The sequence below is a fragment of the Aquarana catesbeiana genome, linkage group LG06 (genome assembly GCF_042186555.1).
Source record: "Aquarana catesbeiana isolate 2022-GZ linkage group LG06, ASM4218655v1, whole genome shotgun sequence".
Lineage (NCBI taxonomy): Eukaryota > Metazoa > Chordata > Amphibia > Anura > Ranidae > Aquarana > Aquarana catesbeiana.
In genome coordinates, this window is record NC_133329.1 from 414023033 (window position 1) to 414037639 (window position 14607).

Consider the following 14607-nt stretch of genomic DNA (forward strand, 5'->3'; position numbering starts at 1 on the left):
TATGACACACACATCAATCTTGCATGAAGTTAATATACAGTATATTCTCTTTATATTTGGGAGCATTTTCTTTGACTCATTACACACATGCTTATAAGCAGGTTGAAATTATGCCAGTTAGGTGCTGGCCAAGAACAGGAGGGTAAAGGTTAATGCATTTCCGGGTTCTATGGTTTTAGCGGGTTATCTTTGGGTCTGACCCAGTGGTCCTTTGAATCTAAAAGGAGAGTGGTCCGGAGCAGAGAGCCACTGAGCAGAGAGGCCTAGAGCCAATAAGAGACCCTCATGAGGGAGAAGATCAGAGAATCGCACACAGGAGTGGAAGAATGTCGCTTGTTACTGCCATGATGTAAAATGTATTATTATACAGGATTTATTTAACACCAACAGTTTGCACAGCACAATACAGGAGGGATCAGAGGGCCCGGCTCGTTAGAGCTTACAATCTAGAAGGGAGGGTCAAGTGGAACAAAAGGTAATAACTGGGGGGGGATGAACTGATGAAGAAAATGAAAATACAGTTGTTAGGTGGGGGGTAGGATAGGCTTCTCTGAAGAGGAGGGTTTATAGGGATTGTCTAAAAGCGAATAGTGTAGGAGATAATTGGACAGACTTGGGTAGGGAGTTCCATAGGTTTTGAGAGGCTCAGGAAAAGTTCTGGATGAGAAGGGAGTTGCAGTAGTCAAGATGAGAGATGACTTGTGAGTGAATTAAGAGCTTTGTTGTGTCATTGGTTAGAAAGGGGCGTATTTTGGAGATGTTGCGGAGGTTGAGGCGGCAAGATTTGGACAGTGATTGGACGTGGGGCTTAAAGAAGCGTTCAGAGTCCAGGACTACACCTAGAACCTTGGCATGTGGGGGATGGGCTTATAGTTATGCCATAGATTTTGACAGAGAGATCAGGGGAAGAGGCACGTGGTGGAGGAAAAATGATAAGTTCGGTTTTGGATAGATTGCATTTGAGGAAGTGGTGTGCCATCCAGACTGAGTTAGTAAATTAGTGATACGGGGTGGAGAAAAAAATGTCTTTAGGACCTGGGGTTCATCCCCGAAGTAACCAACACTGGAAAGTGCCACTTTTGGACCCCTTGATCGTACATGGACTCTACCTTTTGTAGGTATGCAGCCTGAGTTAGCATTTGGGATGTAGGATAAATATTTTTCTTACATGTTGGACTCTGAGATGTTTTTGCACTTTTATAAGTAAAGCTTTGAAACCCTGTTCCCGGCTGGTCTGAAGTTATTCAAGGGGTGTAATGCAAGTAACCAGCACCTTTCTACAGTTTGGGTCACTGAGGTACTTTGGGGTATGAAGATGTCAGTACCAAAGTTGATATATTGTGCAGATACAAGTGGTTACCTAGAGTAACAGAGATTTACCAAGTGGCCTGTCGTGAAACAGGTGCCTGAGGCAGGTGGGATGGCCTCTTGCAGGAGGGAGTTGTTATTGGCATTTTTCTCCATGAGCGGTCCGTCTCCCATAGCAACAGGAGCAGATTTGTGCTGCAGAGGTTCCCAGCCTGTAAACAGGTACGGAAAAGTTAAAGGAAGTCAAGTGCACGCATGGAATCCACACTCCTCCCAGTAATACCATTACTGGAAGTGAGGTAGAGGTGATACACTGAACAAGTTACAGAGAAGGTGTACATTGTTATGGGGACCAGAGAGGTAACTGGAGAACAGTTACAGTGCAAGTGTCCATGGTGTACATTCATCTCTGAGCCTTGGTTCACACTGATGCAGTTCGGGACACCGCATATAGTTTGCACAGGAATCACATGCTGTGTCTCTGGGGTGCGATTTGAGCCATGGATTTGTATGTCTCAAATCGCACCTCATTAAAACCCAACTGGTGCAGGGCCCTTTTTTGTCCACACCAGAGTTGGATCGCATGGGTGTTTACACCTATGTGATCCAATTCTGCAAATCGTGCTGCGTTTTGCAAACAGATTGTGGGGTGTCATTAATGTAACATACACCCTGCAATTGGTTCGCATGGATGGGTTGCAATTTAGATGCAATGCAGAATTCCCTGTGAATTTGCATCGCATCTAGTGTGAACCAAAAGTGACTGTGTTGGTGTGTGCTGTGGCCAAATCGCGGCCTGTGCTGTAGAGAGAGTCATCACGTGCGGGTGCAGGAGCATCTGCTACCAGCTACCTCTGTCTGACCAGCGGCGACCTGGAGGTCGCTCTTCGCACGTCCATGCCAGATCCAGCCGGACTGAAGCGTGGTGTGTCACCGGAACGCTGTACTTTTGAGCATGGCTCCATCAAGGCCTATTGCTGATGCTCACGCCACTTTCATTACCAAGATTTGTTGGGACTGGTGAGTGGGCACTTGCCCATTCTATCACAGGGACACTGAATGCTGACATCACTGTTTGTCCCTTTGCCTAAGCCAGTAGGGTCTGGTGCTACACTGACATTCTGTGGAGCAATAACAGTGCTCCTTTTCCACAGGACACCATAAGTACCCTTTACTACACATTGCCAGTTAAGGTGTCACCAGGCTACTTCACCTTCTCCCAATAACCAGGATATCTCAATTACTCCATTAACCACTTCAGCCCCGGACCATTTGGCTGCCCAAAGACCAGAGCAGTTTTTGCGATTTGGCACTTCGTCGGTTTAACTGACAATTGCGCGGTCGTGTGACGTGGCTCCCAAACAAAATTGACGTCCTTTTTTTCCCCACAAATAGAGCTTTTGTTTGGTGATATTTGATCACCTCTGCAGTTTTTATTTTTTGCGCTATAAACAAAAAAAGAGCGACAATTTTGAAAAAAAAGCAATATTTTTTACTTTTTGCTATAATAAATATCCCCAAAAAATATATATAAAAAAACAGTGGTGGCTGGTGCTCAAAATTTTTTGGGGGCTGAAAAAAAAAAAAAATCATCAAGAGCAGCCACTGTACCCATAAATTGCCGCCACTGTGCCATTAAACGCAGCTACTGTACCCATCAATTTCTGCCAGTGTGCCCATCAATTGCCGCTACTGTGCCCCATCAAATGCTGCCAGTTGTCCCCATCAATTGCCGCCAGTGTGCCCTATCAATTGCCACTACTGTGCCCCATCAAATGCTGCCAGTGTGCCCCCCCTGCTCGGCACTTACCTGTCTCGGCACTGTACTCCACGCTCCAAGTCCTCATGTCTTCTCCCTTCTCTGCTATGATTAGACACCTGATAGGCGTCCAATCACAGCACCTGTTGCTTCAGCCAATCAGGTGACAGGGTAACCAGACCCGGTGCACCTGATTGGCTGAGAGGCGGGTTAGTGTTAAGGAAGAGATTTATTTGCTTCCCTAACACAACACTGTGTAAACAGCGAACGCACAGCATTGCAACCGCTTTTTACCAATTTGGAAGCCTATTAGAGCCTATGGCTCTAATCAGGACACTTATTAGAGCCGACGGCTTTAATCAGGCACTTCCAAAAAAAAACGCCAATGTAATTCAGATGCCCGGAGCCCAACAAGGGGCCGGACAGCTGAATAGGGGGTGTCAGCGGCGACAATAGATAAATTCATGCAATGCATGAATCTATCTATTGGTGATTGACAGGTGCAGGAGAGAGGGGGCGGCGCTCCTGCGCCCTCTATGGACGCACCAATGCTGGCACCCACAAGGGTGCCCCCAGGGAATGTGGGTCTTTGTGTAGGCACCCGATGAAGAGGAGAAGCCAGGAGCACGAATGGGGCACCCCAGAAGAGGAGGATCTGGGCTGCTCTGTGCAAAATTCTTGCACAGAGCAGGTAAGTATGACAAAAAACCCAAACACTTTAATGCTTTGATTATCATTGTGAAATGTCTGAACCCAGGGTGTCAGAGGTGTTACAGGACTTTCACGTTTGTGGCAACCAGTGGGGTACAGATTCAGCAAGGGGGTAGCGCTACAAAACGATGGGATATATATCTGAAGATTGATCAATCCTGATGTACTGATGGACAATCTCTTTTCTTGAGGCCCAAAAACACCAGGACAGTGTAAATACCCCCCAAAGTATGGCTTTTCGGAAAGTAGACAGTCCAAGGTATTTAGTAAGAGGCATGGCAAGTTTTTTGAAGTTGTAATTTTTTTGTCATAATTTTTTGGAAAATTAGGAAATAAAAATAAATAAATAATAAGCACAGTATTTTTTTTACATCCTGTCACCAATGCAGTACAGAGTCATCATATAACTGGTGTGTGTCATGGTTATGCAATAGAGCTTGTCAATCAGCATACCTGTCTCCATGTGTTCATCTCTAGAGACCAGCTGACCCTCACCTGACTGCTTTTGTAACCTCTCCTCTAAGCATGGCCCCACCCCAGGCCCTATCAGGGAACCCTATATTAACCTGTGCACTGCAAGCCAGCAGTGCTGATCAACCATTGTGTGTTAGCCTCTGTGTGTACTTGCTGTGTTTCCTACGTCTGATTCCTGTTACCGACTTTGGCCTGTTCTTAACTATTCCTGCCTGCTCGTGACCCTGACCTTTGGCGTGTTCCCAACCATCCCTGTTTGCCTGTGACCCTGAACCTTGGCGTGAACTTTGTTGTCCTTGTCTGCTTGTGGCCCCGACCTTGGCTTGTCCCTTACTTTCCTTGTTGTTCCAGCCTGCTGCCTCCTTCCTCTTCTCCTGTAGTCTACCGTGAGCGTGAGCTGTGAGACCCTGGGGGCCGCGACCTGGAGCCAGACTGCAGCTCAGTCCATCCTTACCATTAAAGGCTCTGGTGAACACCTGCTGGCTCTTAGACTCCACGCCCTGGGGAATCTATGCTCTAGCTCCCAGTGGGATCTGTGTCAGTGATCCAGTAGACCTGCTTCCTGAACCTCCCAGGGTTCAATCCGCAGCAGTCAGCCGTAGGGTCCACTACCTTGCGGTGCACTCCTGATCCCAACGGGGTGCATCTGTCACCTGGATACAGGTGACCTGACAGTGTGTTTATTGTGATTAGCTGTGATTGACCAGAGCTAATCACATGGTACATATGAGCCCTGTCTATACCAAGTGATCACAGTGACCAATCACAGCTAACAACACAATTGTATACAATAGATGGCACGAAAGGATGCCACAGCCCCCACAGCCATGTGAGCAGAGCTTTCTAAAAGGACATCATTTGACATCAACTCAGAAGGCGGAATGTCCCACCTGCCCGTCAATCTGTTGTAGGCCGGGAAGAAGGTGTTAAGAAGGCTGTACTGTGTTTTGCACTGGTTTAATGAAGACTTTTGGTTCCTATCAGCCCCCCATTATCAGTACCTGTCAGGTTATACTGTTCCATTGCTCCTCAATTCCTACTCCATAGAAGCCATGGCTTCCATACACTGCACTGATGATGGCCAACAAGCCTGGAACAGTATCTGTGCTCTATACAGCTGTTCTGGTTGCTCAGTTTAGCCAGAGGTGAAAAGGAATATTTTGTGTGGGGCATTTGGCAATGCTATACAGAGGATGTAGAACTTCAGGTCATCTCCACCCTGGTATGTATGTGATTCTGTAATCAGAGTACCCAGTGCTGTCCAGTATGACACCCAACGTACCTTCCACAGTGAAGAATGTAACCAATGCGGCGCTCTCATCAGCAATGACCAACGTGTCCTCCATACTTTCAGGAACTCCATGCTTCGGGTTCTCAAAATACAGGCTGATGTACTCCTTGGACGTGTTGGTGGGGAGACCCTCAATCCTGATCGTTCTAGTTTCTTTCAGAGGAGTTGCCATCATTTTAAGTGACTGGACTCTGGAGTTTTCTGAAAACTGTTTGACAAACCTCAAAATATCTGGAAAAAAATTAAAAGTTGATTAATCAGTGATCTGACGCGTCCCTGTTCACTGAATTGGGTGCAAATCAGGTTCACACAGGACCCTTTCCAAATGCAGACTGTGAGTGCCCCGGAGGTGTGTCAACCGGCTCCATTGAGAGCCGATCACATACTCCTGTCATGTGAATTGGATGCGGAGAAACCCACATCCAATTCACATAAGTGTGAGCCCAGCCTCACTATCCTCAGCTGAAAGGCCTGTCCTGTGGAGGAGAAGATACCTGTTGGAGGTGAAACATCTACAGTATGAGTGCAGCAGTGAGTATGGACCCTGTTGTGAAGACGGCAGGAACTATGAATGTGCCAGAAAATGACTTGAGTAATATTGATAAAGCAATGGATATGTTGGTGGCGGGTGGTGGTGTGGTTGTAAATGTTGCTGACATAGGTAAAAAATGACATTTCTCCCCCTGCTCAGCAGAGGAAGGACTCATCGGTTGTGCAGACCAATCTCGTATCTGTACAATCGATATCTGCTAAAGTTGTATCAGATGCTTCAAAACACACAGATGGATCCACTGCAGAGAGGATTGTTGGGAGTTATGCGTCTGTTTTGGGGAGTCACACCAAGGAGGGAGGTGGGATTTTTGTTAATACTAATGGTCACAATTTGGGGAGGTTTGGTGGGGGATGGTTAGCGAGTACAGGAGGAGGAATGTTGTACAGTTGAGGTAGGAGGGGGAGGGAACCCCACCATTAAGGGGGAGGGTGGCCAAGTTGGTTTTGGAGATGGTGTTTAAAGCCTCTGATGTTTTTGCTTTAATTTGCCCAGTGGGGACTTATGAATTTGATTTATCATTTGTGAAACCTGAAGGTCTGGATCTTTTCTGGGAGAGGTATAGGAGGTGCAGGGGTCTTCAGCAATAAAGTGGTTTGATGCCAAAAGGTGGTTTCAAGGCAGCGTTTGATAAAATCAGTGACAATCCTGGTCCGCAACTTATCCATACCATGGTAGTGTGGCTACATCGATATGGCGAGATCCTCACTCCACTGCGGAAGGTCCTTGATGAGCATGGGATATGGAAAGGGGTCTGGACAGTGTCACTGAAATTTATCATGCTGGGCAATTTAGTTCCACACCTGCCCTGTTCAGCTTTTCTGGGAGGGATAGGCTGACCGTTTTCTACCAGGGTCAGCCTAAGGTCTGTAATAATTGTGGAGAGAAAGGTCACTTTGCATCGTCCTGTACCCGCAAGAAGTTCTCACTGTGCCAGGATTTGGACCATTTGCCCAAAGATTGCACCCAGATTTGGTGCAATTTGTTCCAGAAGCTGGGTCATGCTTATAGTCAGTGCCCAGAGGCATTACATAACTTGCCAGGATAGGAGGCTGAGCTGCAGAGGCTTGATAAGGAGGATAAGGCCACTGAAGTTAGGGAGAAAACTGTTATTGCCCCTCCTGTGTCTGTTACATCTGTTGTTTCGGATTCTGTTTTTCCCTAGTGATGTGGTCCCTGAGTCTCTCCCCCATGTGGTAGTTTCTAATCCTACTGTACGTAGATCCTCCAGACTTGCAGAAGCTGTTGTGGGGGGCAGGTTTAGTGTATCTTCCCGCTCAGCCTATTCAGCCTCCAGTCCCTGCCCCTCGACAGCGCAAATGGGGAGTGTGGGGGTGCTGGAGGGGGGTGGGGTTGAGGGAAAGGTGTCCATATCCCATGTCTCACCCTCTGTTGAGGGGGATTCAGATGATGAGGGGTGGGAGAAGTTTAGGAGGAAGAAAAAGAATTAGAGTTATGCCCCGTACACACGATCGGACATTCCGACAACAAAACCGTGGATTTTTTTCCGACGAATGTTGGCTCAAATTTTCTTGCATGCACACGGTCACACAAAGTTGGTCAGAAATTCCAACCGTCCAGAACGCGGTGACGTACAATACGTACGACGAGCCAAGAAAAGTGAAGTTCAATAGCCAGTGTCAGCTCTTCTGCTTGATTCCGAGCATGCGTGGAACTTTGCTGCGTCGGAATTGCGTACACACAGTCGGAATTTACGACAATGGATTGTGTTGTCGGAAAGTTTGAGAACAAGCTCTAAAATTTTGCGTGACGGAAATTCCAACGGAAAATGTCCGATGGCGCCTACACACGGTCGGAATTTCCAACAAAAGGCTCCCATCGAACATTTTTCATCGGAAAATCTGACCGTGTGTACGGGGCATAACCCTTCTACATGCAGTAGGTCAATACTTAACATTTCCACATGTTAATCTAAGGGAAACTCTGCCTGTTCGCTGTTCCACACATCTGATCCTGATTTAAACAACACCTTGCATAACTTTTCTTCCCTCCCTGATAGTGTAAGTGATATACTACACAAATTTATAATCGCAACACACGATCGGAATTTCCAACAACAGATTTTGTTGTCGAAAAATTTGAGAACCAGCTCTCAAATTTTGTGTGACGAAAATTCCTATGGAAAATGTGTGATGGAGACTACACACGGTCAGAATTTCTGACAACCAGGTCCTATCACACATTTTCTGTAGGAAAAGCCTATCGTGTGTACAGGGCAAAAGACAAGCAAAGTGGTAATTTCTTCCTCAGAGTCAGACCCAGGAGGGGTTCCTCCTGGTAATACTATTTCAGTTTTTTTGGGTGATGAGATGTCTGATATATCCTTCTCTTTTCATCCATGGATGAGGGGGAATCACCTAGTCTGAGGAGAGCTGTTTTGGGTGATGAGAGTGCGGTAAAGGTTAATAAACGACTACCCCAATCATCCTGAAGGCGGTTCCCGCTCTGATAAAGGTGGTGATCATTAATGTCACCAGCATTAAATCTTTAAGAGCTTGTGATATTGCCTTATTTTTGCTCAGGAAGTTTGATGCTGAGATTTTATTGTTGCAAGAGACCTGGCTTAATGACTTTGGCCGATGTCAATCTAGCAAAAAGGGAGTGGAGATGTGGTCCCTCCTTTTGGTCTCTTGCGGTTGTGCCCTGCACCGGAGTTGCGGTCCTTATTTAAAAACCGATATGGTAATGTGCCGGCGGGTAATTGAGGTAGAATTGGGGAGATGCATGGTCTTAGACGTCTCTGTTAGGGGGGAGGGTCAATGGTGTCATGCTACTGGCTTTGTACAGTGGTTATGGAGCCGAATCTATGAAGACACCATCAGATGGGAGGCCAATTATTCACAGCTCAAGGAACCTCTAGGCACCTTTGGAGGAACTCTAGGATTCCACAGAATCCTGCTTGGGAATGGCTGTTCTAGAGCAACAGGGCAGACCGGCAAACACACAGTATCAGGTGACACAGACAATCTATTACCAGCATATTTCTGTATCTTAGATGAATTGATAAGAGAAGGGATTGGGGTTAGTGTTGGTTCTCACCGATATCACATGTGAAGGTGATGAATGCACATTGTTTCTCTGGAATTCTCTCCACTTGGAAGTCGGTGTTCTCTCTCATACCACTGATATTCTCCACCAGGAGGTTTAATATGTCTAAAGAGTAGGTGTCCTGGAGGTTCTCTATCAGAATCAGAGAGGATGATGGGGGTTCCTGTGTAACATGCTGTGATTGGTTACTTAGAGCCTCGGCAGCTGTTAAAATACAGAGAAAACCATTATTACCGGTCAGTATACAAAAGTCCATACCGCTGATACAGTTATGTAGCTAAAATTCCCTCCAATCAATATGACCATCACCTCCTTCATCCATCATGAGATTATCTATTACAGTCATTGTAACCATCCTCAGGCCCTCCAGCAACTGTTATCACCATCAATTTATACACTTATGCCCTGTACACACGATAGGATTTTCCTATGGAAAATGTGTGCTAGGACTTTGTTGTCGGAAATTCCGACCGTGTGTAGGCTCCATCACACATTTTCCATAGGAATTTCCATCACACAAAATTTTAGAGCTTGTTCTCAAATTTTCCACCAACAAAATCCGTTGTCGTAAATTCCAATCATGTGTACACAATTACGATGCACAAAGTGCCACGCATGCTCGGAATCAAGCAGAAGAGCAGCACTGGCTAATGAACTTTACTTTTCTCGGCTCGTCGTACGTGTTGTACATCACCGCGTTCTTGACGTTCGTAATTTCCGACCAACTTTGTGTGACCGTGTGTATGCAAGACAAGTTTGAGCCAACATCTGTCAGAAAAAAACATGGATTTTGTTGTCGGAAAATCCTATCGTGTGTACAGGGCATAAATCTACTTTATGAGAGAACCTGGTTCCTGCAATTGCTTGAGTAGCCCGGAGTCCTGTTTGCTACGGAGATCATGAACCAGTTATAAAGCAAGCTTTGTTATCTTTTAATGTATCCCTATAGCATACAGACCATTGTCAATGTCAGCTCGTTTGTTAGAAAGGTTAGATAGTGTGTGCATGTGTTGTTATATGCATATCTGAAATACTCTTTATGTCTTGTATGATTTGTAAGTAGCTTGTGTAGCACTTATCCCCGAAGAAGCTGCTGGTATTTGATTGGGCCTTACCATTCCTCTGCTGTTTCACCATATCCGTCTTAGGGGTCCCATTAAAAAGTTCTTTTTAATAATTTCAGCTCCGACACACAGTCTCTTTCTTGAATGCTTTATGGGGATGGAGGGTTTAGGGAGAATTCAGGTACCATGAATTTGCAGATCAGGATCACTCTCTTTGATCCAAAAGGACAACAGCTCCATAACTGGATTTAGCAACCACCGGACAGGCCTCTCTCACTGACCTATCAGCCGATGTGATGCTCGGTCATAGTCTCTGCCACAGACTTTAAGATTCAGTGTAACTGTTACACAATCCTCTGCCACAGGATTGGGTAATTAGCGACTTGTTGCAATATCAAAGGCTTGATCACACAATACCAGTTCCCTTCTTCCGAACTTACGGTACTGTGTGGTATGTGACCCGGGATGCATCTTCCAACTGAGCCTCCAGACTCTTCTAGAGGCACCGGCCTTATTGCGCAGTCCTCTCCTGAAAAGTCCTCCCCTGGATTCTCCAGTCGCTCGGCTTCTTCCCGCAGGCAAGACAGCACAGGACCATCCCTGGATCGGTAGGCCTCCCAAGACTTTTGGGGCCTACCTTCAGTAACAACACCTTGGGCCAGTCGGCCCCGAGACAATTTGATGGCAGCAATACACCTTAGGCCAGGAGGGCCATCAGGTCAGACGATCCCCCCGTGTCACGGGGTCTGTCTCTTAAGTACCCCCTCCCAGAATGCACAGCAGGCACACTACACCCACTGACTGTTTCCGAGCAAAGAGGCACTCAAAACACCTAGCTTGTTGTAATTTCCAACCTTAGCCTGATTAATAGGGTGCCAACCCGAGGCCAAAGGGAAAACCACACAACCAGCCAAGCTAAGACAGAGCCAGAAATTACAATAATTGTAATCTGAGCTAATTACAGCTGCAGACAACTAAATTTATACTTCTAGCGTCTGTATTGAAAATACCAGCGCTACACTTGTATATTCAACATTCTTGTTTACTAAAAGCACATTAAAAGAGAAGTAAAGGAATTGCTCAGTTTTCACAGCTCCGTAAGCAGAGAGCTGCTGACTGTCAGTCACAGCTCTCTGCTCTGCCCCCTCCTTGCTCATTGGAGCGCTGGGCTGTGGAGGGGGCAGAGCGGCTGTCTCCGTTTGTCAGCAGCTCGCTGAGAGCCTGAGATGGGTGTCAGTTCCCCTGGTGGATGCAAACTCCCATTGTTGGGATGACGCGGTGCCTGGACTGAAATCGGTGCCGTCAGCAGAGAGCAGACTTCAGCCCGCTCTTTGCTAAAAACGGGTCACAGGAGCGCAAAACGAATTTTACTCCTGTGATCCACAGGAAAAGACCAACCAAAAGAGCTGTTCTTTGTGTTCTTGTATCTGCTCCTGTGTTTAACCCCTGTGATTGACCTGACTTGTCCTGACCACGCTTGAATGCAACCTGCCCTGACCTTGGCTTGCCTCTAGACCACGCTTACATCATGCTCATCTGCCTGATCTTGTGTTGCCAACTTCTGCCTGTATCCTGACCATTGTCTGCCTGCCATCTATGCCTGTATCTGACCGTCCGTTGCTCAACTAGCTCCTCTGACCTTGCAGCCTTCAGACAACATGATCTCCATTATATTGTACACAACTAGATGTTCAAAGCACCATACCTGGGGGTTGGGGGGTGAGATCTTCTCTGGAATCCTGGAAAAAATAACAAACATTTTACTGAACAAATAGTGCTAAATGGAACCCCTAACAGAAAAAATGCATTTAACCACATTGTATTTCCTAGTCCCTAGAAGCACTGGTGATGTAGCCAGGACCTCACAGATGTAACATAGGAAGCCTACCTCACTCAACGCCTTCCTCTTTAAAAAAAAAAAAAATTGTACTCACAAAAAAAACTTAATACGCTCATAAAATCCAGTATGCCTCTGATCAACCTGAATAGCTCTCTGATTGTCTGGATATGTACTGCCAACACAGGCAAAGCCTCACAGTCACTTCATGGCTTACACATTTCAAGGGTGCACCTTCCTAATCAAAGACAACTTAAAACAAAAACACCATTAAATACCTTTGGTAAATCCTTACCTCTCCCAACATACCCCAGTGCAGGGTAGGGATGAGCCGAACGCGCCCCGGTTCGGTTTGTGGCAGAACATGCGAACTGACAAAAAGTTTGTGTGAACACGTGAACACCGTTAAAGTCTATGGGACTCAAACATGAAAAATCAAAAGTGCTAATTTTAAAGGCTAATATGCAAGTTATTGTCATAAAAAGTGTTTGGGGACCCGGGTCCTGCCCCAGGGGACATGTATCAATGCAAAAAAAAGTTTTAAAAAGGACGTTTTTCGGGAGCAGTGATTTTAATAATGCTTAAAGTGAAACAATAAAAGTGAAATATTCCTTTAAATTTTGTACCTGGGGGTGTCTTTAGTATGCCTGTAGAGTGGCGCATGTTTCCCGTGTTTAGAACAGTCTGAGAGTAAAATGACATTTCTAAAAGGAAAAAGAAGTCATTTAAAACTACTTGCGGCTATTAATGAATTGTTGGGTCTCTGCAATACACATAAAAGTCATTGAATTGTTTTTGGAATTTGGAATTGGTATGAATATTAAGGGGAACCCCCGAACCAAAATTACAAAAAAAAAAATAAAAAAAATATGTGGGGGTCCCCCCAAATTCCATACCAGGCCCTTAAGGTCTGGCATGGATATTAAGGGGAACCCAACGCCAAAATGTAAAAAAAAAATGGCGTGGGGGTTCTCCTAAAAATCCATACCAGACCCTTATCTGAGCACGCTACATGGCAGGCCGCAGGAAAAGAGGGGGGGACGAGAGAGCTCCCCAGCGCCTCCTGAACCGTACCAGGCCACATGCCCTCAGCATGGTGAGGATGTCCCCATGTTGATGGGGACAAGGGCCTCATCCCCACAACCCTTACCCGGTGGTTGTGGGGTTATGCGGGCGGGGGGCTTATCGGAATCTGGAAGCCCCCTTTAATAAGGGGACCCCCAGATCCTACCCCCCCCCGTATGAATTGGTAGTGGGGTACAAATGTACCCATTTCACAAAAAAAGTGTCAAAAATGTTAAAAAAGACATAGCCGGTTTTTGACAATTCCTTTATTAATATCTTCTTCTTTCCCCGCTTCTTCTTCCATCCTCTTCCGGTCTTCCTTTGGTTTTCTTCTTCCTCCATCTTGTTCTTTCCCCGCTTCTTACTCTGGTCCTCTGTTTCTTCCGCCGGTCTTCTCCTCCGGCATCTTCCTCCGGCTTCCCCGCTATGTCCTCCAGACAATCTGCCTCAATGGGAAGCTCCCGCAGTGCGACTCTTCTGTTCTGTGACAGTTTTTATATAACTGAGGGTGGAGCCACCCAATGACCCCGCCCCCCTCTGACGCACAGGGACTTCCCTATGGCTTTCCCCGTGTGGTGTCAGAGGGGGGGTCACCCGTTACGTCACCGGGTGGCCAAGCCCCCCTTCTGACGCTATGGGGAAAGCCATAGGGAAGTCCCCGTGCATCCGAGGGGAGCTGGGTCACCGGGTGGCCCCGCCCTCAGTTATATAAGTGCTGTCACAAGAACAGATGTGTCACAGCGGGAGACTCCCATTGAGGCGGATCATCTGGAGGACGTAGCAGGGAAGCCGGAGGAAGATGCCGGAGAAGACCGGAGAAAGAAGCAGAGGACCAGAGAAGAGAAAGAAGAAGACAATAATAAAGGAATTGTCAAAAACCGGCTATTGTCTTTTTTAACATTCTTGACATTTTTTTGTGAAATTGTAGGGGTACATTTGTCCCCCATTACCAATTCACATGGGGGGCGGGATCTGGGGGTCCACTTGTTGCATGTGGCCTGGTATGGTTCAGGAGGGGGGCGCTCTACCCCCCTCTTTTCCCGCAGCCTGCCAGGTTGCATACTCAGATAAGGGTCTAGTATAGACTTTTGGGGAACCCCCACGCCTTTTTTTTTTTTAATCTTGGCGTGGGGTTCCCCTTAAAACCCCTACCAGACCTAAAGGGTCTGGTAGATATTTTGGGGAGACCTCCACGCCATTTTTTTTTAAAAAAAATTTGCGCGGGGTTCCCCTTAATATCCATACCAGACCTGAAGGGCCTGGTATGGAATTTGGGGGACCCCCACGCAATTTTTTTTAAAATTTTGGTTCGGGGTTCCTCTTAATATTCATACCAGACCCAAAGGGCCTGGTAATGGACTGTGGGGGAATCCCATGCCGTTTTTTTCAATGACTTTTATGTGTATTGCCGGGACCGACAATTCATTAATAGCCGCAAGCACTTTTAAATTACTTTTTTTCCTTTAGAAATGTCATTTT

The 14607-nt window shown here is 46.4% G+C and overlaps 1 protein-coding gene across 2 annotated transcripts in view; it reads right to left on the reverse strand.

The window, feature by feature from the left end:
- Positions 1-14607, reverse strand: part of LOC141147309 (protein mono-ADP-ribosyltransferase PARP14-like) — a 181662-nt gene that overhangs the window by 132959 nt on the left and 34096 nt on the right. For both annotated transcript variants that reach the window (XM_073634520.1, XM_073634521.1), the window contains exons 3-5: positions 11932-11965; positions 9154-9366; positions 5535-5774 (exon numbers count right to left, since the gene is read on the reverse strand). In XM_073634520.1, the coding sequence (XP_073490621.1) occupies positions 5535-5774; positions 9154-9366; positions 11932-11965 (487 nt within the window). The remainder of the gene's footprint in view (positions 1-5534; positions 5775-9153; positions 9367-11931; positions 11966-14607) is intronic.